Source organism: Enoplosus armatus, chromosome 5, assembly GCF_043641665.1.
Source record: "Enoplosus armatus isolate fEnoArm2 chromosome 5, fEnoArm2.hap1, whole genome shotgun sequence".
In the NCBI taxonomy this organism is placed as follows: domain Eukaryota; kingdom Metazoa; phylum Chordata; class Actinopteri; order Centrarchiformes; family Enoplosidae; genus Enoplosus; species Enoplosus armatus.
This window is the reverse complement of record NC_092184.1, coordinates 17,932,879-17,957,868: the sequence shown is the minus strand read 5'-3', so window position 1 is coordinate 17,957,868 and position 24,990 is coordinate 17,932,879. Positions and strand designations below refer to the sequence as shown.

Here is a 24,990-nt window from a genome sequence, read left to right as displayed (position 1 = left end):
GTAACATCTTTTGGAAGAATGATGTTCATCCCAACTGTAGACCTTCAGAGACTTGATAAGAAGGAACAATGAAGCTTTTTAATAAGACACTTCATGTTGGTTTATCCCTTAATTTATGACCCATTGGCATCTATTGTAATTTCCTCAGCAGTATATTGCCGTTAAACTGTTTAACTGGCACTAAATTATAGCTGGAAATAAAAGGTGTGTAGATAGGAAATCATAGCATGTTTCACTAGCAGCAGAAGCTTTTATTTGTACACATGATGTAGATATGATATAATAGAAATACTCACAGTAAGTCAAATGATGAGATACTAAGTGAAAGTGTAGACTTAAAAAGTTAAAATCCTGACTCACTATCTCTTAATTTTGACTCACTATTAATATTTATTTCTATCATGAATAACTTCTCATCTTTTTGGACTTCCATACATATCTGCTTCCCTGATTCATCTGTGCTTGTTTCCTGCAGCTTCAGTTATAACGTCAGTCATCAAAACTTCTCATCAACTGACAAAACAGATGAATCTTGTGTCAGTGTAGTCGAGTCAGTTTATTAAAGCCTGGTTCAGGTTCAGTTCAGGATGAAATTCAAGTTACAGCACTGGTGTATATTGCTATGGATAGCCAGACACATTTTCCCACAGTAGAGTACATGCAGGCCCTGGTCGTGCTTGACCCCTCGTGCCTCTGTGAACAGCTGTGTGGGTTGGAGGACGGCCCTTTCATGCGGTGGGCTGGAGCGTGAAGCGGGGAGGAGGGTCTCTGCCCTCAGGAATGTGGGGAGGACGCAGACCACAGCTCTACCTCATCCTCGACACGCTGTTTGTGTTGCTAAAAGATTTGTTTAAGTTCACAAAACTTTCGCCCAAGATGATTGGAGTAACATGTAATTCTATTTGAAATGTTTCCACAAAAACAACATGTCTTCCTTTGCTGTTTGATGTAGATATTTTGTCTATTTTTGAGGTTTGAACAGATCCTCTTACAGTCACTGCTTGTAAAAAAAAAGAAGTACTACAGAGCATCACACGTCTGAAACACAATGAACATGTCGAGCGGAGATGAGACAATCCTGATCCGAGTCTGCTCTCTGGTGGACGAGCGATCACAACAAGACTTTGCATCTACATACATCAAAAACTAATGAAAAGTTGATGACCTGATGATGTCCAAGGACTGAATTTGTGTACTTTTTTTTTAAATCTCCATCTTTTGTAGTTTTTGTACACTACATGGCCAAAAGATTAATTTAATATTCTGCTATAACAGCATCGACTCTTCAGGGAAGGCTTCCCACAAGATTTAGGAACTTTGCTTACATTCAGCCTGAAGAGTATTCACCACTGATGCCAGCGGTCGGTGTTCCACTTCATCCCAAAGATGTAGGATGGGGTTGAGGTCAGTGCTCTGTGCAGGCCAGTCTTTGGGCATGGGGCATTTTAATATTGAACCAGGGAGGGGCCTTTCCCCAAATGCTGCCAAAAAGTTAGAAGCTATAATTGATTTAAAAAAATCTCATCCCAAAAGTTCATTTAGTTGCTGTTGTGATATGATCAACACAGCTCAAAGACAACTACAAAATAGACCATTAAGCTGGAGGTTTTTCCCTCCAGCATGTACATCTATTTGTAATGTCCTTTACTTCAAGATAAATCCCTGGTCCTACTGAGAGACGATGCATGAGATGCATTTCTTACTCAAGACACAGGGGGGCGCTGACGGCCCAGAGAGATGGCATGTAGTACTTTGTGGGGACTTTAACTTGCAGGCATGTGGCGACTTTTCCCAAAAGATCAAGATCATTAGTCTACAAATGTAAAAGCTCTATAGCAATATCAGAGATGAACACATATGTCAGAATTTTAAATGAGCATTTTCACATTTGAAGCAACGATTATACTATTTGCACTACTTTGATGCCACTTTCTAATGAGGCAGCCTTTACAATGGGTTTATAAGTTGTAATGAATGGTTAATACTTTATTTACTAATGCTCTCTACATCAGTAATAAGCCATTAATTAGAACAAATTTTGGTCAGCAGGTTTACCATTTCAATTTGGTAATAAATCATTTATAAATGTTGGTAATCTATTAATAATTGCTCATTAGTCTCTCACTTTCTAATAATCCATCAAATCCGCAGTTAAGAATGCAAAACTGCAATTGCAAGTATCAATAAGCTGTTAATAAGTGGCTTTTGGTCCAAATGCTATGTAGCCTTACACTAGAAATAAGTAGTAAACTGTTTTTTTTACCAGTCAGGAGGATTTCTCACAGCCTGATAACCCTAACGCTGTTCTTAATAACTGATCGTGAAGGCGTTAATGATTTATTAAGCACCCATGTAAACCCTTAACTTCTTCTGAAAGTCATAGGGGAGGGTCATAGGGTATAGTCATTGGGGCTATAGACTGTGATCAAGTGATTGGGACATGTTAGTCTATGGCGCCCTCTAGTGACAGAGAGGAGCAGTGAGGAGCGGTGTAGTGGTGCTTATTGTTCTCCTCTGTGTTTGTTGGTCATCTTTATTCGCCCCAGTGTCAGTTTTTAAGATGTTTTGGCGACGCTGCCCACTCAACGCTCAGCAAACTGAAACGAGATGAGGAGGATGCGGCCGTGTTTCGGACGGAGCTCCTCGCCACTGAGACTTGTGGGGGGATGAAAAGTGAGACGGAGCGCTCAGAGCAGACAGGAGGAGCGCAGGGAGGACGGAGCAGACACCGGCCGGTCTGCGGACGCTGCACACAGGCAGGCGGGCAGACAGAGAGAGACAGAGCTGCTGCGGGGAGGACGAGTCTTCACCGCTCAGCCGCACCGAGGCTTTTTTTGTTTGTTTGTTTGGGCAGCTGCTGAGACAGTGAAGGCATCATGGTTGTGTCGGTGCGGAGCTGGGTCGCCAACGAGGGAGGAAAGCACTTGGTCCTGGTGGGCAAACTTTTGTCGAGAGATTGTTTAAAGCTGTTCGGCTTCACTCACATCGTTGGCTGCGAACGGGTTTGTTTGTTTTACCTGCGCAGCAGCTGTTGCAGCACGTTTTAATTCAAGACAACTTGCAAATTGTGTTCGCGAAAGTAAAACTGCACTAAATTCATTGACTGTTAGTGAGTTTGTCAACGCTCAATAGTGAGTTTGCTGTATCCATTCAGCCTACTCCAACCAGTATGTGCCAAGGATTCATATGTTGTTATAAGATCAAATGTAAAAATGAAATATGAAATATAAATATACATAAAATGCTTATTTAGGGACAGTTAACCAGAAAACAAAACATTAGAGATGCCGTATTTCATTTTGTTTGTATTTGTTGACAGTGGTAATGATAATAAACATAAGGCTGAAGCTTAGACTATACTGTACATCCTGTGCTGTATGTGTGCAGATGCTGTGGCTGGGAGCCAACACCTGGCTGTTCATGAAGACCTTCCTGCTGTACTCCACTGGGCAGCAGTACCACTACCTCTACAAGATGCTCGGAGTAAGACCTGACACATTTACATACTGCATTTGTTATTTTCCTTCTGTGTCTCAATATTTGATTCACAGCTGAGCTCATACATGATATGATATTCAGTGATACATACTGAACTGCCAGCCAAGGTTGAAGTTATAATCTGGGATCAAAATGTAAACAAAACCACCAAAATTCAAACTACTACTAAATCTTATATCTTAAAGTTATTAAAGTTTTCTGATGCTGTCAAAGGTTTTTTTTTATATCGGTAAAGTGACTAAAAGGTCTGCTTTCAATTACAATCACTGGGGAAAGACAAAAAATGTTGTCTTTTATCTGTAAATCAAACTCTTCCTTTATTTATATATTAGTGAATATGCTCAAACAATGCTACTTACACCATTAAATAACAATACTACACAACAAAAGTTGCTATAAGAAGTTTCGGTTTGAGGTCTCTCTTCAAATATTAAATTGATTACATGGACATTTATTCACGCCGTGGTTGGGGAGGAAGCTTGAAAAGTTGATAGTGATGTGTGACCACTGGTTTGCTTCAGAACTATTGTGCTGAATAAAAAAAAGGCCCCTTTCTAAAGCTATAATTGTCTAAAATCAAGTTTCAGAAAGTACCACAACAGGTCAACTGTCAAAGACACCAAGACGCTGTTAGGACCGGACTGTTCTGCTGATACGGCTTTTAGAGCAGACATTTTGACATGTCACGGTAGGAAAAACACAGGTGTAAATAATCAAATAAATGTTGGCTGAATTCCATTTAGCTGCCTCAGTTTCAGGGTCCTGGTATGATGTGTGCTGCCACACTGTCATGACTCACTGGGACACTTGAGTAGAACAGAGCCATTCTTACTGTGACAACTTCTCTTTTTCCTATAGAATTACTATATTTAACCTCCGCCATTCATTTGAGCGTCTGCAGGTACACTACTTCCTGCTAACAACCCCACAATGCAACGTGTTGCGTACAGTTATGTGAAACTGTTAGTGATGACAGTGTCAGAAATCTCAATTTACTGCTGACTGTCGACTTAACTATTGAATGATAGTTACACACCTACACACCTGCGGTCCACTCGCACAGGTGTTTCCACTTATTTTGCTTGGATTAGATGTCTGCTTAGTGCGGCGTGTGTGTGGCCGGGCCTTTAAGATCTGCGCCGACTCATCAGCATATCCATGCTTGGAAGTTTTGATTGCGTACAAAGAGATTCATCTGGAGTCTAAGTGTTGACAAAGAAACTGTTACAAAACTAATGAAGTAGCAGTTCAGATGGAGGGAAATCACACACACATCAACATTGCCTATCACTCGCAGAGAAGAAACATTCGGTATTCACTAGATTCTGGCTGGTTGCATCCTGATTATGTGGCATTGCCTTAAAATTGGTCACGTGACACTTTCTAGTGACAACAGCCAGACTGTACGTTTTCATGTCTGTTTTTGAAGAAACCTGCTGCTTCTGGCTTCAGAGACTTCTATTTATATCACAGGAGCAGGCTTTGTGATGGATGGTCGACCGTCACGTGCAGGTTTAATGAGACGGAGTTGTGACTTCTAACTGTGTGTGTGTGACTGGTGAACACACACACACACACACACACACACACACACACACACACACAGAGAATCAGGAATTTGATTTTGATACTTGTTGATTCCTGTGAGCGTTGGTGTAATTGTTGTCACAAGTTCATGGTGGTGTGTGTGTGTGTGTGTGTGTGTGTGTGTGTGTGTGTGTTGGATGCATGTTTGTGCCAGTGAAAACCTTCCTTGTCTTCGGGTAAAATCATACTAATGGCATTGACATTACCGTCCAATCACTGGAGACTTTCTAAGCTCAGACACCGCCCGTTGCTCTCCACCAGCTATTTGCTCCCGAAGGTTCGAGACCTGTGTTTGTATTTAAAGTAGTCGCCTCCTCATTGGTCGCTGTTACATATCTTAAGCTGAACAATCCTTTTGCTCAAACATAAAATACATTCCAGTTGTGTTGAATATTAGCTGTAATGCCACACACACAGTTAGCAGTCCCCAGTTTTCTCTCTATTAGCATTCTTATGTGCTTTTTACTCTACAGAAAAAGTGTTATCAACACATATACAGTATGTTGATAACAGAAGCACATGTTTCTGACTCAGCAGACTTCTGATTTTTTTTTTTACCATTCAGTGCTCAGTAGATACATGCAATAACTCACTTGAGGGAGGATTTCGGTGCAAAGACTATCTGAAAGGTTTTAATTGAAAGTGGTAAATATATGACCGATGATTGGAACATGTAAAGGACAAAGACAAATCTATATTAATAAAGATAGTTAGTAAATAGTTAGTAAAATAGTAAATATAAAATATTATATACAGTATATTATATAACATATTGAGTCAGTGAAAGAGATACAATATGAAAATCAATTGAAAGAAAGATGTATGTTGTGTGAAATAAGAGGAAAAAATAAGATGTGGCAGCGAGCAGCATGTGTGAGCTATTCGTGCACGGCCTGTACAGTGGGAGGCACAGGGGCAAGTGCGGGCACGCCACTGGCTTTGACTGAATGTCTTGCCAGAGGGCTTAAGTTTATGTATGTGTGTGCATGTGTGTGTGTGTGTGTGTGTGTGTGTGTGTGTGTGTGTGTTTGCACGTGTATGCGCGTGTGTGTGTGTGTGCGTACATGCAAGATGGAGATGTATTTCAAAGCTTTAATGCTGCTGAGGGGAATTTAGATTTAACTTCAAAAAGCATCTTATCTCATTCACCTGTATGGTTCAGTGTGTGTGTGTGTGTGTGTGTTATGGTTGTTCGGAGTGTTGGGGATGTACAGAAAGTCGGATATCAGATCTCCTGCTTGTGGTTTTGCCGTCAGCTGCTTTTCTATGGGAAGCTGTGTTGAGAGAATGTGTGTGGGAGGTTTTTAAAGGGTAAAAGTATCAGACTTTTAAGTAGTTAACCTTGTGTTAACTTTGACTCGCTATATCTAGATTCTCACTTTGACCTGTTTATGTGCTCCATTCTTATGTGTCAGGAACCCTGCAGTATGCTTTGCACTTGTCTTTTTTAGTCAGTCTGTGGTCCCTTGTGTCCTTGTAGACTGTCGGTGGATTGTTATTTTGCTTGTAGACAGACACAGTTAGCGACTAGCTGACAAACAAAGTGGAGCATTTAGCAGCTAAAGAGCCAGATGTTTCCCTCTGGAGTTGGTAGAGACCAAAATGGACTGAAAATTGGATTTACATCAGGTGGACACGAACATGACTCGAGTGATGATGTTGCTCAGTAACTACTGGATGTGTAAATAAGCAACAGTTTGCTAACCATATCAACTTAAAAGGTGATGACATGTAATTGTTGTGTTCACAACTGGAAAAAAAGCAATTATTGCAGGTTTAAGTAATTAAGTTCATGTAAAACACAACACAACGACTGAATTAAGAGGTGAGGACGTGTTGCTGTCGTCTACATCCGACGTTGATGACTTACTGATGAGTGTGTACACTGTGGGCTACAGTAATAGCACGGAAAGTTTCAGGGTTATTCATAACATGAAACAAGTCTGAACACCAATAAATACCAAAGACACCAAATTGGATATTAATTGTTTAATCACTGCGTAAAAAAAATAACCGAGTTGAAATAAACGGTTATAGTGGTATTAAGATGTACAGCGTAGAGGTGGATGTGCTATAAGAGTGGTTTGAGAAGTTTATGTGGACTTGATTTTGGGGTGGAGTATCTCTTAAAATGTTAAAACGGACGACAGTTTCACACATGACCTCTCTCTCTCTCTCTCTCTCTCTCTCTCTCGCTCTCTGATCTACACACTCACACACCTTCATCTCTCACACTAGTTGTTTCAGTTTCTTAGGGATAATCAGAAGAGACGGCACCAGCAGTGCTCACAGAGGCTGCCAAGAAATCCAGTGTTTCCGCATGAAAACAGCTTTGATTATTGAGCTGTAGCTTGAGATCTGTAAAGTCAGATTATATAGCAGACATCCCTCCCATGTCACTTCAGGTAAACTGCACTTTTTCCATCCTGGTGTCAGGTGCGGTATCAGCCAGACAGGATCTTCTGAGATGTAGTAGAAATGTATCAATCTTTTTAAACTATTGCCAAATAAGTCTTTCGTGTGTTATCATCCTGACAAAAGTAAATGAAAGTGGTCTATTTAAAGGCAAAGCCTCAGCAGAGAGACGCCTACAGGAGAACATTTCTTAGCTGTCCATACTGAGAAGGACAAAGCCGGTTTTAAATAACCCTGTGTGGCGGCGAAGTCATGCCTCAAGCCCTCTGTGTGCACATTGAATAGTCCAGATCTGAATAGGAACAGTTCAAAAGTGTGTCTCCTAATCCACCAGACACTTATCACTTTACATCCGCTGAATCCGGCCCCATTTCAGCAACATACCTAACAATGTGTGTGTGTGTGTGGGTGTGTGTGTGTGTGTGTGTGTCTTTCCCAGCTGGGGCTGTGCATCAGCAGGGCGTCTGCGTCTGTGCTGAACCTGAACTGCAGCTTGGTGCTGTTGCCCATGTGTCGCTCCCTGCTCACCTTTGTCCGAGGAACACACACGGTAAGAAACAGAGAGAGAGAGACGAGAGAGGGTGGAAGCAAAGATGGGAAGAAGAACGATCAGTGGGTTGGATTTGTCACTGTTACTTCCATTTTGATGTCACGTTGGTCTCGCTGGTCATCAACCACAGAGGAACATAATAAAAGAGGATAAAATGAGGGTTTGAATTCGCTGTTTTAATTTGAAGCAGCAAGTTGGTCGTAAGTTAAAATGTCAACAGCTGTTACTAATTTTATATTCTTCAAAATAAATGAACTTTTATCACAAGGCCGTTATAGAAATTAATTAATTTAAAAGGTTTTGCTTTTGTCAGATGTAAAGTTGCAGGATTTATGAGACACAACTGAGTGAGGATTTGTACAAAAATCTGTGATGCTGTTCTTGTTAGTATTTTTTATGTAAGCCGACTCGTATATTGTAAATGAACTGCTGAAATGTTTTCCATGAGGTAAATTAGAGAGATTTTAATGTTGAAATGCAAGAAAAATGTTATAATTTTGGTGCATTGTTGTTAAAGATAATTTCTATTCCTGTAGGGAGGGAAGAGGATAAGTTGAAAATGACTTATGTGTGTTACGTTTCCCTTGAATCCCAGCCACAAAGATAATACTGTTGTCTGCGTTACAACACACACACACACACACACACACACACACACACACACTCATGCAGGTATCGAGCAGAAAGACTCGCAGACTGCTGGACAAGAGCAAAACCTTTCATGTGGCCTGTGGAGTTGCCATCTGCATCTTCTCTGGTAAAAACTGTCACTTATCACCACAGCTCATATGTCTTCATGTATCACTGTGTGTGTGTGTGTGTGTGCGTGTGTGTGTGTGGATAAATGGATCCAGGCTGGCTCAGCATTCCTGGCGTTGCAGCTGTGATGTCCTTCCAGCTGGTCATGTGTTTTTGCAGTCTAGTTGTGTGTGTGTGTGTGTGTGTGTGTGTGTGTGTTGTTGCTCTTGTGAGTCCCCTCTCATGACATCATGGGAGCCTCTAGCAGCTGTGTGTCCGCTGGGTTTACAGGCTTCTTCCTCTTATTCATTCATGTCGGGAGCCTGGCTTCATATCTGTACAGTAACACGTGACTCTCTTTTTCTTACAAAAAAAAGACAACCTAAGTCAGAACTAGTCACCTACATATGACGACGTGCTGTGTGCTTTTCCTCGCAGTGATCCAGTCATTGTATAGACCAGTGGATCCCAACCTTTTTCTTACGGGACCCCTGTTTTACCATTGTATATACACTGATGACCCCACCACCTCCCACCCACATACAATTACAAAAAAGGGGAAAAAGTAGCCAACTTCTTTTAAAATATCTTTATGTATATTTCATTATATTCATTGCATAAAAAAACGAAAACAGCACAGAACAATTAACTGTACAATTAGCCTAAAGAGTGAACGTAATACCTGCAGGAAGTTTGTGTAAAACTAGCAATGTGTATAAAATTCTCAATAGACTATTTCCTGTGGATATTGCGATGTATCAGATGATTTTTCCTTATATTTTTGGGAACACAATTCTATGTCCGTATTATGATTTCCTATTAATTTCATTATCATACATGCGTTTTAATAGTCCAAGCAGCCTGGCTGTATAAATAAAAAAAGATTTAATTTTAAATTTAGTTGTCTTCTTCACAGAAATTTAAAATGCATGTATATTATAAATTCTTACACCCTTAAAATCAAGAGGGCTTCGCGAACCCCTATGGAGCTTTTGCGACCCATGACAGGGGTCAGGACCCCCAGGTTGGGAACCACTGGCCTAGAGGTCTTTTCTAAAGGGCTGTTGACTCGTAACATTGTGACAGTGGCTGAGTGTTGAGATGTAGAGACGAAGCATTTAGTTGTCTACCCATACCAAGCAGATTTTCACACTCTCTCTAAAAGCTTTCACCATGGACCTCTGAATTAAAATGTTCAGGAACTTAAAGCATTTCTGCTCCTCTAGATGGCATGTAGAAGATGGTGACAGGACTGATTTTAAAGGGATTCTTGAGCGATTTCATATTTACTTCCATAAAGCTGAGGGAATCAATACAGACAGATTTAAAAAGGTGTGGTCAAAATCGAAGAGGCCAAAATATTCCGACTATAGTCTCTAGTGATGTTCATTTGTGAAGATTATCTTGCTGAACAAAACATTTAAGTATCATAAACTCTTGTTTGCCACAGAGTTTATTTTCTGCAATAATCCAAAATCCTGTGGAACAATCCCATTGGCTTTTTGTCGAGGGAACCAGGGCGGTGCTAATGTCCGGATTTGCATACAAAAATACGTCATCCCTGCAACACTCTATGTCAAGCTCATGGCAGTGCTAGAAGTCAGTAGGATTTATCCTCCGGGGACCTTGAATGTCTGTAAAAACATTTCATGGCAATCCATCCAACAGTTGTTGAGATATTTCAGTATTTCAGACTGACCGACATTGTCATCCATACAACCAATAGAACGATAGAAATAAAAGAACTGCAAGAGCTGGCATCTGTTCTTCAGTCTCACATCATCTGTAAGCTTGAACCTTTCAGCACTACAGTTTGCTTCTCAATTCATCAACAGCACACACACACACACACACACACACACACACACACACACACTCGTCTCATCCCTTTAGGCAAAGCTCTCATGTTCTAATAGCAGAGTTCCAAAGTTCTGAGACAACAAATGACAATGAAGACAGAGAGACAGCAGGGATGGGAGAGAGACATAGAGAGAAGAAGGGGGTGGGGGTGGGGGGCAGTGGGAGTGAGAAAGGATGTGTCTGAGAAAAAAGGACCCTTGTGTCTCATGATTACGCCCTCTAATTCCATCAGCTGTCGAACGGCTGCGTGGTTAGCTCATGATGTCAGGGAGGAGTGTGTGTGTGTGTGTGTGTGTGTGTGTGCGCCAGTGAGTCAGGACGATGTTTTGCTGACTTTTCTGCTGAATAGACAAAGAGATGTTTGTATCATTGTCTGCAAGCAGTTCATTTTGACCTTTATAATTGACTTTGTGTGTGTGTGTGTGTGTGTGTGTTAGAAGCTGAGTAGATGTTCTCCATGTCTGCTGGTGTCTTTGCACAGAAATGTGTGTTTTGAATCAGCGTTGCGTAACCCTTGCTCTTCTTCTTTAGTCGTACACGTATCTGCCCACCTGGTGAATGTCATCAACTTCAGTGGAAGCTACTCAGACGACTTTCCTGCCCTCAATTTGGCTCGCTACAGAGGAGAGGTGAGACATTGGCCCTTAACCACCACAACTTCAACTCTTACCTTAACCTTAAGGCCGAGGCATGCTTGAAACATGCCATCCGACCACATCTGAAAGCAATAGTGTTCATGGATGTTCAGAAAGACAACACTTAAAGTCTGCTGTCATAGAGAGCAAGGCGAGATGAGCTATAAAAGTGATGAAAGTAGTTGAAGAATGAAACCTCTGCGTTGTCAGTTTCAGAAAGGTACAAAAGTCGTCCCATGTTGAAGTAGGAAAGGTGCAGGGTTGGATGATCCGACAGGCATTTAGTTTGAAGCATACTGATGCCTTCAACCTAAAACTAACTCCAACCTTGACCTTAAAAGTCTTAATCCTCAATCACCCCTTTGAAGAAGTGAGGAAAGAGTCCACACCTTCCAAAAACGTCCTCACTTTGAAGAAGGGGGGGGGGTTGACCATGTGCCACGGAGATTCGCATGCATTGAAGTAGAGGGGAGGAAATTAGAAATGAATTCACCTTTTGTGTTTCCTTCCCAGGACCCCAAGTTGATCATTTTGACCACAAGTAAGAAGGACTACTACTTTCTTGTACAGTATTATGTATAGAGGTGTGTGTATGCATGTGTATGCTGGTATGTTTTTACTTGTGTAGCAATGAAGGTGGTAAATGTGTTGCAGATTAGAGTGGCTTCATGCCAAGAAGAGAGGAGGAAGTCATTCTGTGTTTAGTCCTCGTTCTCTCTCTTTAAATGCTTCCCTGTATTTCTTTTAGTGGGTAAAATAAGTCAGTTAGAGTTAAATTGTTTCAGATTTATTAAATTATGTGAGAATAACGTAACAAGCAGACATCTCCCCTTGAAGATGAGGTCATGTATGTGTCCTGGGACGTTAACTTGACTTTGTCTCCGCTCTCTGATTGGCTGTTTCTTTTCAGTCCCAGGAGTCACGGGCGTCCTGTTGGTTCTCATCCTCTTCCTGATGTTCACATCCTCCTCCCACTGCGTGCGGTAGGTCAACAAAAACCACCATCCACAACCCTAATCATCACAGTCTGTGTGTGTTTGTTACGTGTGGTGTCATGGATGTATTAAGAGAGGTTTTTTATGTGTGTAAAGTCATCACAAAGACGTCAGTGGGCTGTGCAAGCGAGAGAAAACATTTCGGTTTGTTTTATTTGAGCATGGCATCCAGTTCTCTTAATACAGCCATGATTTTTACATATGTGTCTCTTTGTGTCTGTTTGCCTTTATCTTTCTGAGTTTATCTTGTGTGTGTGTGTGTGTGTGTGTGTGTGTGTGTGTGCGTGTGTGTGAGAGAGAAATGCAAGATAGAAACCATGAGGAGACATGCTAACAGAGGTCTGTCACAGAGTAAATCCCCACTAAGTGTTCCACTCACAGCTCTGTCATTACTCAGGTCATAGTGGGTCACCCACTCTGCATGTGTGCATGTGTGTGTGTGTGTGTGTATATATGTCTGTGTGAGACTTGAAGTGTGTGTCTGCTTGTGCTCTCTTTGCCTTCTTCAGTAATTTAACAGAGGATAAGAGGCTTTTCCAGACCCCTTCAGGCTTTAGATAAGAGTTTGGGTGAGTGGCTGGAGTGGTGGGATGAAGGCCACCTGAAGAGCCCCTACATAATAAGTCACAATCATCCAGTGATATTAACACACATTCATGCTCACAGAGTTATTAACATATTCAGTGAATTACAATAATGTGCAGCAGTATTTTTACCTTTCATCATTGATAATTATATACTGATGAGGACTTTTTAGTTACTGTGTTCATGGAAGAGGAAATTGGTATTTAATTAGCCCATTGAAAAGCCAAAGCAGTTTGTCTATGTCAGCAGAGGATAGCCAAGGATAGGTCAATACTGAGAGATCTATTAGTAAATAAAATAAAGCAAAACTTTACACAGCATGTCACAATTAAAGCTTTCTTATGCTTCACTTCAATCATAATGGTAACAAAAGAAAAATGAAAAAATAACGTTTTGAGGAAATCAAATGAAGTAAGGTCCTTATTTTATTTGGCAATGTTACTACAACGCTAAGAATACCGTTAAGATGAATTACTCTCCACTTAGCCATGACTCACAGATGATGTGTTGCTGTTTTCTGAATAGCTAAAGGTAACCTAATCATCATTGTTACTTCTGCCTGTCCAAAACACCAGAAACTATCTGAGCAAAATACAAATAATGTGGCTTTAATTCTTATAATGTGTATTATATGTATATTAGGGCAAATCTTGACTTGTGCATTTCCCTATACATTTTCTGTGGTTAACTGTATTATGAGGCACTGACCACCTAACCTTGATTTAAAATGAACCTTGCTGCTCAGTCCTTGTGGTGTCCCTGCATTCTTAAAGAAAACAAACATGAAAGTAGAGGATGAATACAGGGTTTGATGATGGTCATTGTTTGCAGTGTTTATGGGGGGTGGGGGGTTGTCGTGTGTAATGACCCCTTTAATACTGACCTCTGAAGTCCTGCTTACTCAGGCTCTGAGCCGGGAGTCTGTACGTCTGGTCCTGAACAAACTCTGACCTCGCTTTCTTCTTTTGTTGTCTCTGCTCTTTCTCATTCTCTTGGTTCCTTACATCATGTTACCGTACTGTTATTCCTCATTTATCTATTCATCTATTTTTGGTATCCATTTTTTTCAGACTGTCCAACTATGAGATCTTCTGGTACACACACAACCTCTTCATTGTCTTCTACATCATCCTTATGGTGCACATGGTCGGGTAGGTCTCGGAGCATCTCTAAGTGTCTATCAGCAACTTCAGACTCAAACGACAAATGCTGTTGTCAGCTTCTCCGTTGGTATAACACCCACATCAATTATACATCCTCTTACACACACACACACACACACATTTTCATTTCAAGAAACCATGCAATGTTTAACTGATGTGTGTGTGTTAACTAGTTCATTCAAAAAATGTCATGTCATTTCTTCATCAGGGTGCAGGAATTTCTTTACTTACCTTCACTGAGAGTTTTTCCACTGTAGAACCAGGGTTTGCTTGTACATGTCTGTTCTCTTTGTGCAGTGTTTTGTTATAGTTATATTTAGTATGGTTGAGTTATATTAAATAACAGCCTGTAGTTATACTTTTAAACCTGTGTTAAATTGCAGTGTTCGTTTTCAATATTTTCTTTATGGCAATTTTTTTTATATTTTACAGCTCACATTTGCAAACACAAACACAATCACTTTTACTTTACAGTGTAAAGACAAGTGTATTATAACATAAATATCACTATATTGCCATCCCAACATATTAGGCAAGTAAAAGTGCATAGGTTTATCTGTATTTTCTACATTAGGAGGTCCCAATGTGGCGGTAAAAATACTCATCTTGGATAATATAAACGCTCACATGATCTTGGATGTGTCTTTATGGTCTTTTTCAATAACGGTACCTCAGCAATCCTAAAAAGTTACGCTAAAATAAGCAAACTAACATCACCTTGATTTGTGTGTTTTCCACCAGAGGAGCTCTGAAGTATCAGACCAACATAGAGGCCCACCCACCTGGCTGCCTCAGAGCCAATCAGAGCAGCGCAGAGCAGCAGGGCGAGGAGCTGGAGCATAGTGAGGATGAAGAGAGGAGGTGCAGAGAGGAGGCTCACTTCCAGCCACACAACCCCCAGGTCTGTGTGTGTGTGTGTGTGGGCGGTGCACGTCCATTACGTGTATCTTGGAATTTAAATGTATTTGTGTGCATGTTTGGGTGGAAGGACGTGCCTGTAAGTGTGTGTCTGTGTTGCAGTGGGTGTGTAAGTGAGTATTTGGGAAGTGTTGGAGGGAGTTGGTCCTATTTATTAGAGGTGTAGCGCTGTAAGGGAGGGGCAGGCATCCTCTTTCTACATCAAGGCCTGTGTTTGTGTGTGTTTCTACCCGCGTGTGTGATTATGTGTTTGCACATGGTTGTTAAGCAACGAGCTGGTTCCATAAAATCCCCCTTAAACCTGATTGTGCTCTGCAGGCTTTATGGGAGCTGTGAGCAATTAGTCAGCTACAGGTAACTGCCAAGAAAGAAAGAAAGAAACAGAAACACCACACACTGTGATGGAAAGGTAAAGAGATCTTGCATGTATTCTCATGAATAAACTCTCTTTGGCTGAGTTTGATTCAAAGCCCTCTTGTGTTAAAACACGTTGGGAGAATTGGAAAACCTCGATAGACAGCAACCGATACAACCAAAGATTCCCAAAGCTGCTTGTATCACAAAAAGTTAGCCTCCTAGTTGTAATTTTGAGGAGGAATTTTAGGAAAAGATGTCTTCACTTAGCTGTTTCATCTAAATAAAATCCAAAAAAGCTGAAATATTTTGGTAACGTGACTTAGAAGTTCATCATTATCAACTTTCAGCTGCTCAGTGGGAGAAAATGAAGAATCCATCTTTACTTCAGTGGATGTGATCCATGAAGGCTGCGGCCTCTCTGCAGGTCTGTGCAGAGAAAGGTGTTATCGGGTAACCAGATCTGCGTGTCAAACAAGCTGAGTGGTCCAGACTTATAACGTTAATGTTATACCCAAAATCTGTAGAAGTGTGACAGAAAAATGCCACATGGATGTCTCTGAACCAATCACATGCACGTTCACAAATGAAAGAAAAGGGAAAAAAAGAAAAAAACTACGGTTTGTTGCAACTTGAGGTTTATCTTTGTAGCTATGGCCATCGGTTACTGTAACTGTGTACTTACCAAAGTAATTGCTGAGCTCTCTGAACATGGCGACAAACATGACATCAAACTGTCCTTTTGAGCCTTTTTGTGTGATTAACTGTGATTAACATACTGGTGCAGAAAGTCAAAGTTTGGTAACAATTGTACTTTCTGTGTGTGTTTGTAGACATGGCTTTGGGTCTCCGGTCCCCTCTGTCTTTACTGTGCCGAGCGTTTCTACCGCTACATCCGGAGCAGTGACCCTGTTACCATAGTGACTGTCATGAGGCACCCCTGTGACGTCATCGAGTTGCGCTTGCTGAAGCAGAACTTCAAAGCTCGTCCTGGACAGGTGAGAAGACGTGACGTGTCTTTATCTCCAAACACTTTGTTTTCGTTACATATCAGTTGTATTTTGTGATGTACTTTATTTATTTATCTAATCATGTGAGGTTTTTGATGTAAGTAACTATGGTTTGGTTCATGTGATGAGTTCTCTCCTCTGTGCTTCCACCTTTGTTTCTCTCCCCCTTTTTTCTCTCCACATGCTTCCTCTCTAATCCTCCCCCCCCCCCCCCCCCCCCGCCTCTCCATCTCTTCCCCTCCCTCTCTCTCGCAGTATATTGTTCTTAACTGTCCAGGTGTCTCTTCATTTGAGAACCATCCCTTCACGCTAACAACGGTGAGACTTCATGCAACACATTCCTCACTCATGACACAATGCAAACACACACACACACACACACACATTTGTATACACACACTCACACGTATGTTTTAACTGTTTCTTAAACTCTCTTCCCCCTGGCAAAGAACATGCAGTTCTTTGTCTCTCTCAACATCCCGCCCCCTCTACTCATGCCTGGCCCTTGAGTGACAGCTGGGTCGTCCAGTAATATTTTGTTTCGCATTGTTCATTGATATTTTCAGATTTAGTCCAGATTGTTTGAGACAGAAGCAGAAGACAAACAACTTTCTGCTTAGGCAGTATACAGGGATGGACTCACAGTCATTCACACACACACACACACACACACACACACACACTACAGTATGTGCATGCCTATGCCTGGTGTGTCATGGAGCTTTGAGGAGGAGGGCAGAGAATCACACTGACAGAGAGCAGACAGACCCCTGAGGCTAGTAACGCCGTCTGCCAACAGGGAGGCTGTGTGTGTTCTTGTGTGTGTGTGTATGTGTGTGTGTGTGTGTGTGTGTGCATTGTTAAATTTAATGAAAAGAGTTGTAGCTATGTACTGTACATGTTCACTGGGTTGTGTGTGTGTGTCAGTGTTTTTGTGTTAGCTGCACATGTTTGAGTGTTTTCTTGTACTTTCCAACAACTGAGTGTGTGTGCTGTGTGTGTGTGTTTGTGTGTGTGTGTGTGTGTGTGAGTGTGTGTGTGTGTGCGTCTGTGTGTGTGTATGTGTGTGTGTGTGTGTGTATGTGTGACTCACTGTCTGCTCTCTAACTCCTCGCAGTGTCCCACAGAGAACAAGGAAACCTTTGGCATCCATCTCCGAGTCGTGGGAGACTGGACTGGTGGGTGCACACAAACATATACACTCACAAGGGTACTTCCACAGCCTTACATGTGCAGAAATACACAGATAAAAGGACACACACACACATACTTTCTGTTCCCTATCAGAGCTGACAGGGCGGAAGTCATTTTGTTTTGTCTCTTCATTCTCTCTCCTCTCTGGGGAGGATGTATTTCCGAAAAACTATTTTTTTTATGTGTGTGAGTGTCCCTCTATGTCTCACTATTTGTGTATGTTTGTAATCTCTTCTTGTGTGTGCGTGTGACTTCTTCTTTACCTTGAGGCTCGCATGGTTTCCAAAGCTTTAGTGTCTGATTGGAAAACTGTATATGCCATGAATGCACATGCACATGCACACACACACACACACACACACACACACACACACACACACACATACAATACACAGTTTATTAACATTTACAGTAGGATTTCAGTTAAATGAAATAAAATCAGTAGATGTTTTTGACTGAAAAACCTGCTGCGTTAAAGGCACAAACGCACACACATTACATGCACGTACAGTATTCATTCCACTGGCAAAAACACGATCTTTTGTCCTGCACTTTTTTATATTTGACTGTATCAGTTGCATCGGTATGCAGCACAAAAAGGGACTCACTTCTTGAGGAAGCCTTTGGGGGCCTGCGACATATGCGAGAACACATACACTCATTTCCACTTGCTACTGTACATATCCACACACACATGCTTTCAGAACACAGGAAGGCAAGTCGGTTTGTTTGTGTTGGCCCCTTCATCTATCATGACCACATGTTGTATGGAAACACTGGGAAACATTGAATTGGAATGTATAGGCACCTCTAAATATGGTAATATATGTACAGATGTTTGCTTTAAAATCGTTATGACAGAGTCCATTCTTAGAGAGTTAGATCAGTGGATAAAATACTGTGAAACTGCAGAGCCTCACCTCACCTCTCCTCTCCTCAGAGCGGTTCACACAGCTGTTACTTCCTGAACCAAGGATAGACTTGGAGATCCTTCCCATGGTGCAACAGAGGAGATACCCCAAGTACGTTTCTGTGTGTGTGTGTGTGATGTGGCTGACATGATTTCTCATGAAGGCTCAGAATCACAGAGGGGTCAGAGGTTTTGACCTCCTGACCTCTGACCCTGTGCTCTTCCTGCTCTGTTTGTGAGAGAGAGAGATAGGCGAGAGATAGAGAGGGAGATTTGGGGTCTGAGGGAACGAGAGTTTGTTTTGGGATGGTAAACCAGAGCTAAACAAACCATCTAAACCCCCAACCCCCCTCGCTCTGTTAAGTGGGCTGAGGTGTGTCAACAATGCGCACTTACAGTCAGAAGGGTTAACGTTAATTGTCATTTACTGGTACACTGCAACTAGGCCTGGTAACACTAAACTGTTTTTTTCAAAATAAGGAACATTATTATTTTATAACAGAATAATCAATATTAGCAGTAGAAAGTACTGACTGTTTACTGGTTAGAGGAAAAGAAATAGTACAGGTGGTATTACACAACACTTTGCTACTCTAAAATACTTTTATCTTGTTTCCAGACAAAAAAGAAATCTGCAATATTGCTACGAGTTTCATCCTGTGTGTTCAATCCAGAAATAGGTTCATAACATGTTTAGCTTAGCATAGAAACAGGGAGAAACTGCTAGCCAAGCTACATCAAAAATGGGAAAAAAAGACTTTCCAATAACTGCAAAGCTGTCAAACCGATGTTTTACTGATTTACACAACGTTTTTGGCCTCGAATAAAACGTTCTCAGAAGTGTTAGTGAGATCACTGTGCTTGTGATTATGTGACAGTAATGCTGAGCCAAGCCTCACTTGGCCCTGTGCTGAGTGTCGGGGCATGTAAAGGCGGCTGTTGCGTTACCAATCATTTTCTCAGTATCACAGTCTCATGTGTGGTACTGCCTGAGCATATTTGGGTAAACCTCCTTAATGCAGAGAAATGTTTGGGTTCGACTATGCCTTGTGATTGTGTGTGTGTGGGTGTGTGTTTGTCTGTCTGTCTGTTCACACACACACACACACACACACACACACACACAAGCTGTACCCAGACTGTGGGATTCAAAGTGCAGGATGTTTATCAGCTTATGTGTATTTGACCCTGAGGGGATAGTATAAATATATGTCTGTATATTTGTCCAGTTTCTTGGCTAATTGTCTTTTGTGTTTTTTGTCCATATTGTATGTTCAGGCTTTACGTGGACGGCCCTTTTGGAAGTCCATCAGAGGAAGTGTTTAACTACGACGTCAGTCTTTGCGTTGCGGGTGGAATTGGAGTCACGCCGTTCGCCTGCGTGCTGCATGCTCTGCTGTGAGTTAAGAAAAAATAAATTACATACTTACAAACAATCGAACAATTTGAGCATTGAGTATTTGTGTGTTTCTGTCTTCCTTCCTTCCTCCCTGCTGCGCACCCAGTGACGGCTGGACGGGTTTCAGGTTGCAGAGGTTGTATTTTGTGTGGGTCTGCAGGGAGCTCCAGTCCTTCTACTGGTTTGCTGAGCTGCTGTGTGCCTTGCATCACAAGGTCAGGACAAAGTCTGCCTACTTGTTACATTAATTAAAACATGAGGGAATTCAACAGTGGTTCATAATCAGAGTTTAGTGATAGATTGTTAGACCATCACCCAGTGTATTTTGATAGCTTGAATGTCGGCATTGAGTCAGAAGATTCACTTTCTAAAAGGACTTTTTTGAACTGAGCCACTGCCCCTCAAATTGTCCGTGCATGCCCCTGCTTTTACGGTTCATTCAGAAAATGTAAGTTAAGCTAGTTTTCCTGCACAGATAATCCACTTGCCACAGGCTGTTGAGGTTAGCAACTTTCCATTCCTGTGTGTGTGTGTGTTCTCAGTCAGGTCAAAGAAAGTTTTCTGGGTTTTAAGGGGAAGACGAAGGTCAGAGGTCGAAAGTGTAAATGACCGCAGACGAGCAGAGTTGTTACTGTGGCACCTGTGCTTTTAAAATGTCATTACAGTCAAGCAAACTTTGTGTAGAAATAATAACAATTTTAGTTTTTTTGCAGTGATTTGAGTAAAATGAGAACAAGGACCTGGATAAAGAGACTATTATCTGTTTCAGGTTTATTGTATTTAATGCCATCTTGTGGCTGCTAGTAGTCTTACCTCTTGTATTTCAAAGAAACCTACTGTACAGAATAAATGTGGCATTTTTATCCTAAATATTGCTTCGTTGAATTTCAGCAAACACATCACAGCACCACTGAACACTGGCATTTCCGTGTCTTGTGTTTGTCATTTAGCTTTGGCAGGAAAACAGACCGGACTACTTCAATCTGAAACTGTACGTCAGTCAGACAGACAACCTGCAGGTAGGTGTGACACACGCTCAACAGTCGAACTTTTTAATGTTCATCTTATCATTTTCGTTGAATTTCATTGTCTTTTCACCCATTCATCTCTTCATTGATCCATTTCTTTCTGTCTTTAAAAAACCTCTCCCACTAGAGGGCAGTATATGACAGAGAGAGAGCAACACTAAAGTCTCCTCATGAGTTGACTTGTCTGTATATAGATATATAATACTGTAACAGTATTGATTGTGTCAGATTGTTTCAATATGTGCACATCTATAGTAATCCACTCTTTCAAACTCAAACTCTCTCCACATTTTCTTGCTTTGGTAAACTGCTATTGGGGACATGAATGAAAACTTACAATCTTTTTTATCTTTACTGTCATACAAACATTTTTATCTGTATAAGGACGACCGACGACATTTACCTCGTCTTTGATCACACTGTAATAAGTGTAAATATGTCCTCTGTTGTTTATAAAATTATTAATGTCCTATAGATCAAGCCAAACTCTTAATCATTTATTTAAAATGTCGGACATATATGTAGAACAAACAGAAAAATCAACACAGTATTGTGTTGCAATATTTTTTTGGTCATGTGTTCAACAAGCTTCACCTCCTCGTTAGTATAGTGGTGAGTATCCCCGCCTGTCACGCGGGAGACCGGGGTTCAATTCCCCGACGGGGAGAATTTCACTTTTCAAAGCACGCTGCTTGTTCATCGAGGTTTATGAGAAGCGGTAAAACCTGTCTGTCATGATTCACAGGCATGTCAGAGGAACTACTGCTAGTGTTCAATGCTAAGCTCTCCAAGGAGTATTTTTATTCTGGTCCCTGTATATGTTCCTGATTTGGGATGGTTTCAGCTCTTACTCTGCTCATAACTGCCCACAGCTGTTTGCACTACAGATAACATTTAATGGCCCTTAAACTACAGAGCACAGGCTGCCACAGTATGTAGGTTTGCAGGAGAAAGCTAGAGAACTGGAGGAACTGGAGGCAGAGGAAGACGGAGCATTGAACAGAGTGGAGCATTTAGCAGCTAAAGGGCCAGATATTTCACTCAGGAGTTGCAAGAGAACAAAAACAGAGCTAAAAGGACTTACATTCATCAGGTGGCCAGAAACATGATATGATAATGTTGCTCCGTAACTGCTGGATTTACACATCCAACTGTTTGCCAACAAGTTTGCCACATCAACTTAAGGAGTGACAATATGTCAGTGTTCACAGCTTGTTTCTGCTGCCCAGAAATGGTCAGGTTTACTAAAAACTGGGATCTTTTTGTTATGTACTATCTTTTCCAGAGCATGTCTGAGGAGAAGTACCGCCCACTCGCCTCAAGGCTGCTGGTTGGTCGACCCAGATGGAAGTTACTGTTTGATGAGATTGGGAAGACCAATAAGCAGTGAGTAGAGTGGGAATGTCCTGGGGATGGAGTAAAAATCCAGTGTTATTGCATCTATTGACTTTGAGCATCCCACAATGTTACTCTCTCTGTCTCTCTCTGTGGTTTCAGTAAGCGAGTCGGGGTTTTCTGCTGTGGACCAAAGGGCATCTCCAGGACTCTCCACAGACTGTGTAACTCAGCCAAATCCTCCGGAACAACCTTTGAATTCAACAAGGAGTCCTTCAGCTGATCGAACATCAGAGCTGGCTCTACACTTCAACCTCAGTGAAAAAAACAGCAACTATTATTATTTCATATGCATCCCTGCCCATGGTCACAAAAGGGCCCAGCAGGACAAGACCTTAACATGCAGCATGAGGCCTCTTCCTCTCTACAGACCAGCCCGACCAACTGACGGCTCTAGGATCTTCAGCTTCAGCATCTGATCCAGCCAACCTCTGAGAAAAACCAAAGAGACCAGCTCATTGCTTTGATTCTCCACTCATGATGCTCCGTTTTCCTAACGTTGCTGTTGGATTTCATCTTTTCCCAGACGCACCCCATTGTGGAAGAAATTTGTTTTCTCATGTCGGAGTCTAATGTGAGAAAAAAGGTCTGACACAACCTGCAATTCCACGACCACAAACACAATAAGACAATGATATTACACAAGAGAGAATTCAGTCTTTCAGTGGACCAGGGCTGAAACTTAACAGTTGACTTAAATAACCAAAGAGGTGTTTTGTGTCAGCCAAATGACAGCCAAACTTCATTTAACCTTTACTTGACACCAAACTAGCAGCCAAAAAGCTCTACTGACCAAACATTTTAGGTTAAAGAGAGCAAAGTCCACACCAAGAACCACTTCAGGCTTTTGTTTCACTAGCTTTTCTATCCATTGCCATATTAAATAGGTATCTTCTACTGCACATGACATTAAAAATTGAGCTACTTGTAATTTTAACTGTGATAAAACATTTGTTTTGTTAGCTGTCCAAATCTACAGCTCCTATACTGTGAGGCTTAGCCATACTGAAACTAAATGATTATAGTTTTATCTTGATTACAATCAAATTCCACTACAGTACACTACAGTAGTACAGATCCATTGATCTAAGAATATGATTAGATGTAATGTGTTTCAGGTTTTAGAAAGACAGATAAAAGAAAGCCTCAAAATACATCATCAGACAAGTCAATTGGAACAGAAACTAGCAGGACTTTAGTTCTCTATCGGTGGGTTAACACTTGGTCTGCATGTCCCGCTCATGGAAGCAGGATTTGCAGACAGCCTGAAGGGAAATGACGCTTTAGAGTCCCATGTTGGAGATCAAACACTTCCTGTGTCTGAACCTGGACACACAAAAAAGTATTTGACTGGTCTGTGAGACTGTCACTTATTCGAATCTGAGGTGTTTTGCTTTCAACAGACGAAAGGAGTGCAACCAAAATGGACACTTGATTGAGTCTTTGTTTAACTATCTGTCCCCTGTTCATGTATGTGTATCAAAGATCTGTTTTTATACAAAGCAAACCTACACTACACCTCAAGCCAGTATTTTTTAGTTGTTTTTTTTCTCCAATTTATTTATATTGTGTAAAGTTATTTTATGTTACGTGAAAACTTCTGCAGGGCTTTGGTCTGTCTTTTTTTTTTTAACATATCTTCAGAAAAAACAGTTACTGATAAAAAGAAATAAGGATACTGGTGGAATTGCAATTGATAACAAGTCATTTGTAAGTTTGACGCTACATTTTTAGTAGTTTGTTATGTTTTAGTCAGCTGTTATTTAACAAAATGCTCAAACTGGAAACACCATGTTTCTGCAAATAATCAATATTTTGATATTTCTGATTTTGTGACTGAAACAACTGTAGTCTCTCAAATTGTAATTAGCTACCATTTATTTAGCATTTGAAATTTAAACATATTTAAATGTTAAATTGTATGTCTATTTTCAGGATTGTCCTCTTTTCTTAAGAACAAGGCGAAGTCTGAAATAAAAGAGATTTTCTATTTATTACATCTTGATTACTTGCATGTAGGAAGTGGGAATATATTTACTATTTTTGATCCTGGCACAATTTACGTTATTATTACAAATTTATAATTCACAGTTTCAAGCATATAATTAAGAAACAATGTTATAGTCAGAATTTCTTCATAACCAACAGATTTGGATCAAGTCTGATTTTTATGCAGCATGTACAAACACATAGTTCATCTTCATGATACCAATTTCATTTTCTTTCCTTCTTTGCTTGTGAAAGATCACAGTCTTGATAGCACACTGTGGTCCTATAGCACCAGAGCTCACACTCAAGATAGTGTGTTGGAGAGTTTGGCACTCAAAGACACTTCTATGTAACCTGTTTAAAATGAGGGAAATCTGTCATACTTGGCCTTTCTGACCTACACAAATTCACAACAGAGGGGTACATATACTGTTTAAATTACATCCAGAAAAGCAGTTTGGTTCTCAGTTACTCCAGAAATTCTGAAATAATGCATTTTCACTAATGAAGAAAAAAGGTCATTTGGGTGCAAGGACTTTAATTTTGTTCTGACACTGATTTATTCAGTGAGAGGGGGTAAATAATGTGACTTTTACAACCTGAGCAGTCTCGACAGCTGCCGAACAGCAGACTGAATTTAAATTATGTAAAATATGTCCTGTCCTTCTAACTTTTCCTTGAGCTGTAGTCAGTTCGGTTGAATTCTATTTAACTCTGCATACTTTAGTAAAAGTACAGTATTTACATACAGTACGAGTCTTGTAAAC

At 40.9% G+C, this 24,990-nt stretch overlaps 1 protein-coding gene and 1 non-coding gene across 2 annotated transcripts; both read left to right on the top strand.

Annotated features, from left to right (window-relative positions):
• Positions 1-2,876: 2,876 nt before the first annotated feature.
• LOC139285463 (NADPH oxidase 4) lies at positions 2,877-22,457 on the top strand. Its single transcript, XM_070906029.1, has 18 exons — positions 2,877-2,933; positions 3,388-3,483; positions 7,940-8,050; positions 8,723-8,807; positions 11,180-11,277; positions 11,797-11,824; positions 12,194-12,266; positions 13,934-14,014; positions 14,768-14,927; positions 16,132-16,296; positions 16,564-16,626; positions 17,426-17,486; positions 18,443-18,524; positions 19,691-19,810; positions 19,918-20,026; positions 20,762-20,830; positions 22,125-22,225; positions 22,337-22,457. The coding sequence occupies exons 1-18, from the start codon at positions 2,877-2,879 to the stop codon at positions 22,455-22,457; spliced, it is 1,680 nt and encodes a 559-aa protein (XP_070762130.1).
• trnad-guc (transfer RNA aspartic acid (anticodon GUC)) lies at positions 21,435-21,506 on the top strand. Its single transcript has one exon. It is a non-coding gene; the product is annotated as a tRNA-Asp (tRNA).
• Positions 22,458-24,990: the final 2,533 nt, after the last annotated feature.

Bases quoted from the DNA above. Each gene is read 5' to 3' on its own strand.
- LOC139285463 (XM_070906029.1), top strand. From the start codon at position 2,877: ATGGTTGTGTCGGTGCGGAGCTGGGTCGCCAACGAGGGAGGAAAGCAC. The intron at 14,928-16,131 runs GTCTGTGTGTGT...GTGTGTTTGTAG, and splicing joins TCCAGCCACACAACCCCCAG to ACATGGCTTTGGGTCTCCGG. The intron at 22,226-22,336 runs GTGAGTAGAGTG...CTGTGGTTTCAG, and splicing joins ATTGGGAAGACCAATAAGCA to TAAGCGAGTCGGGGTTTTCT.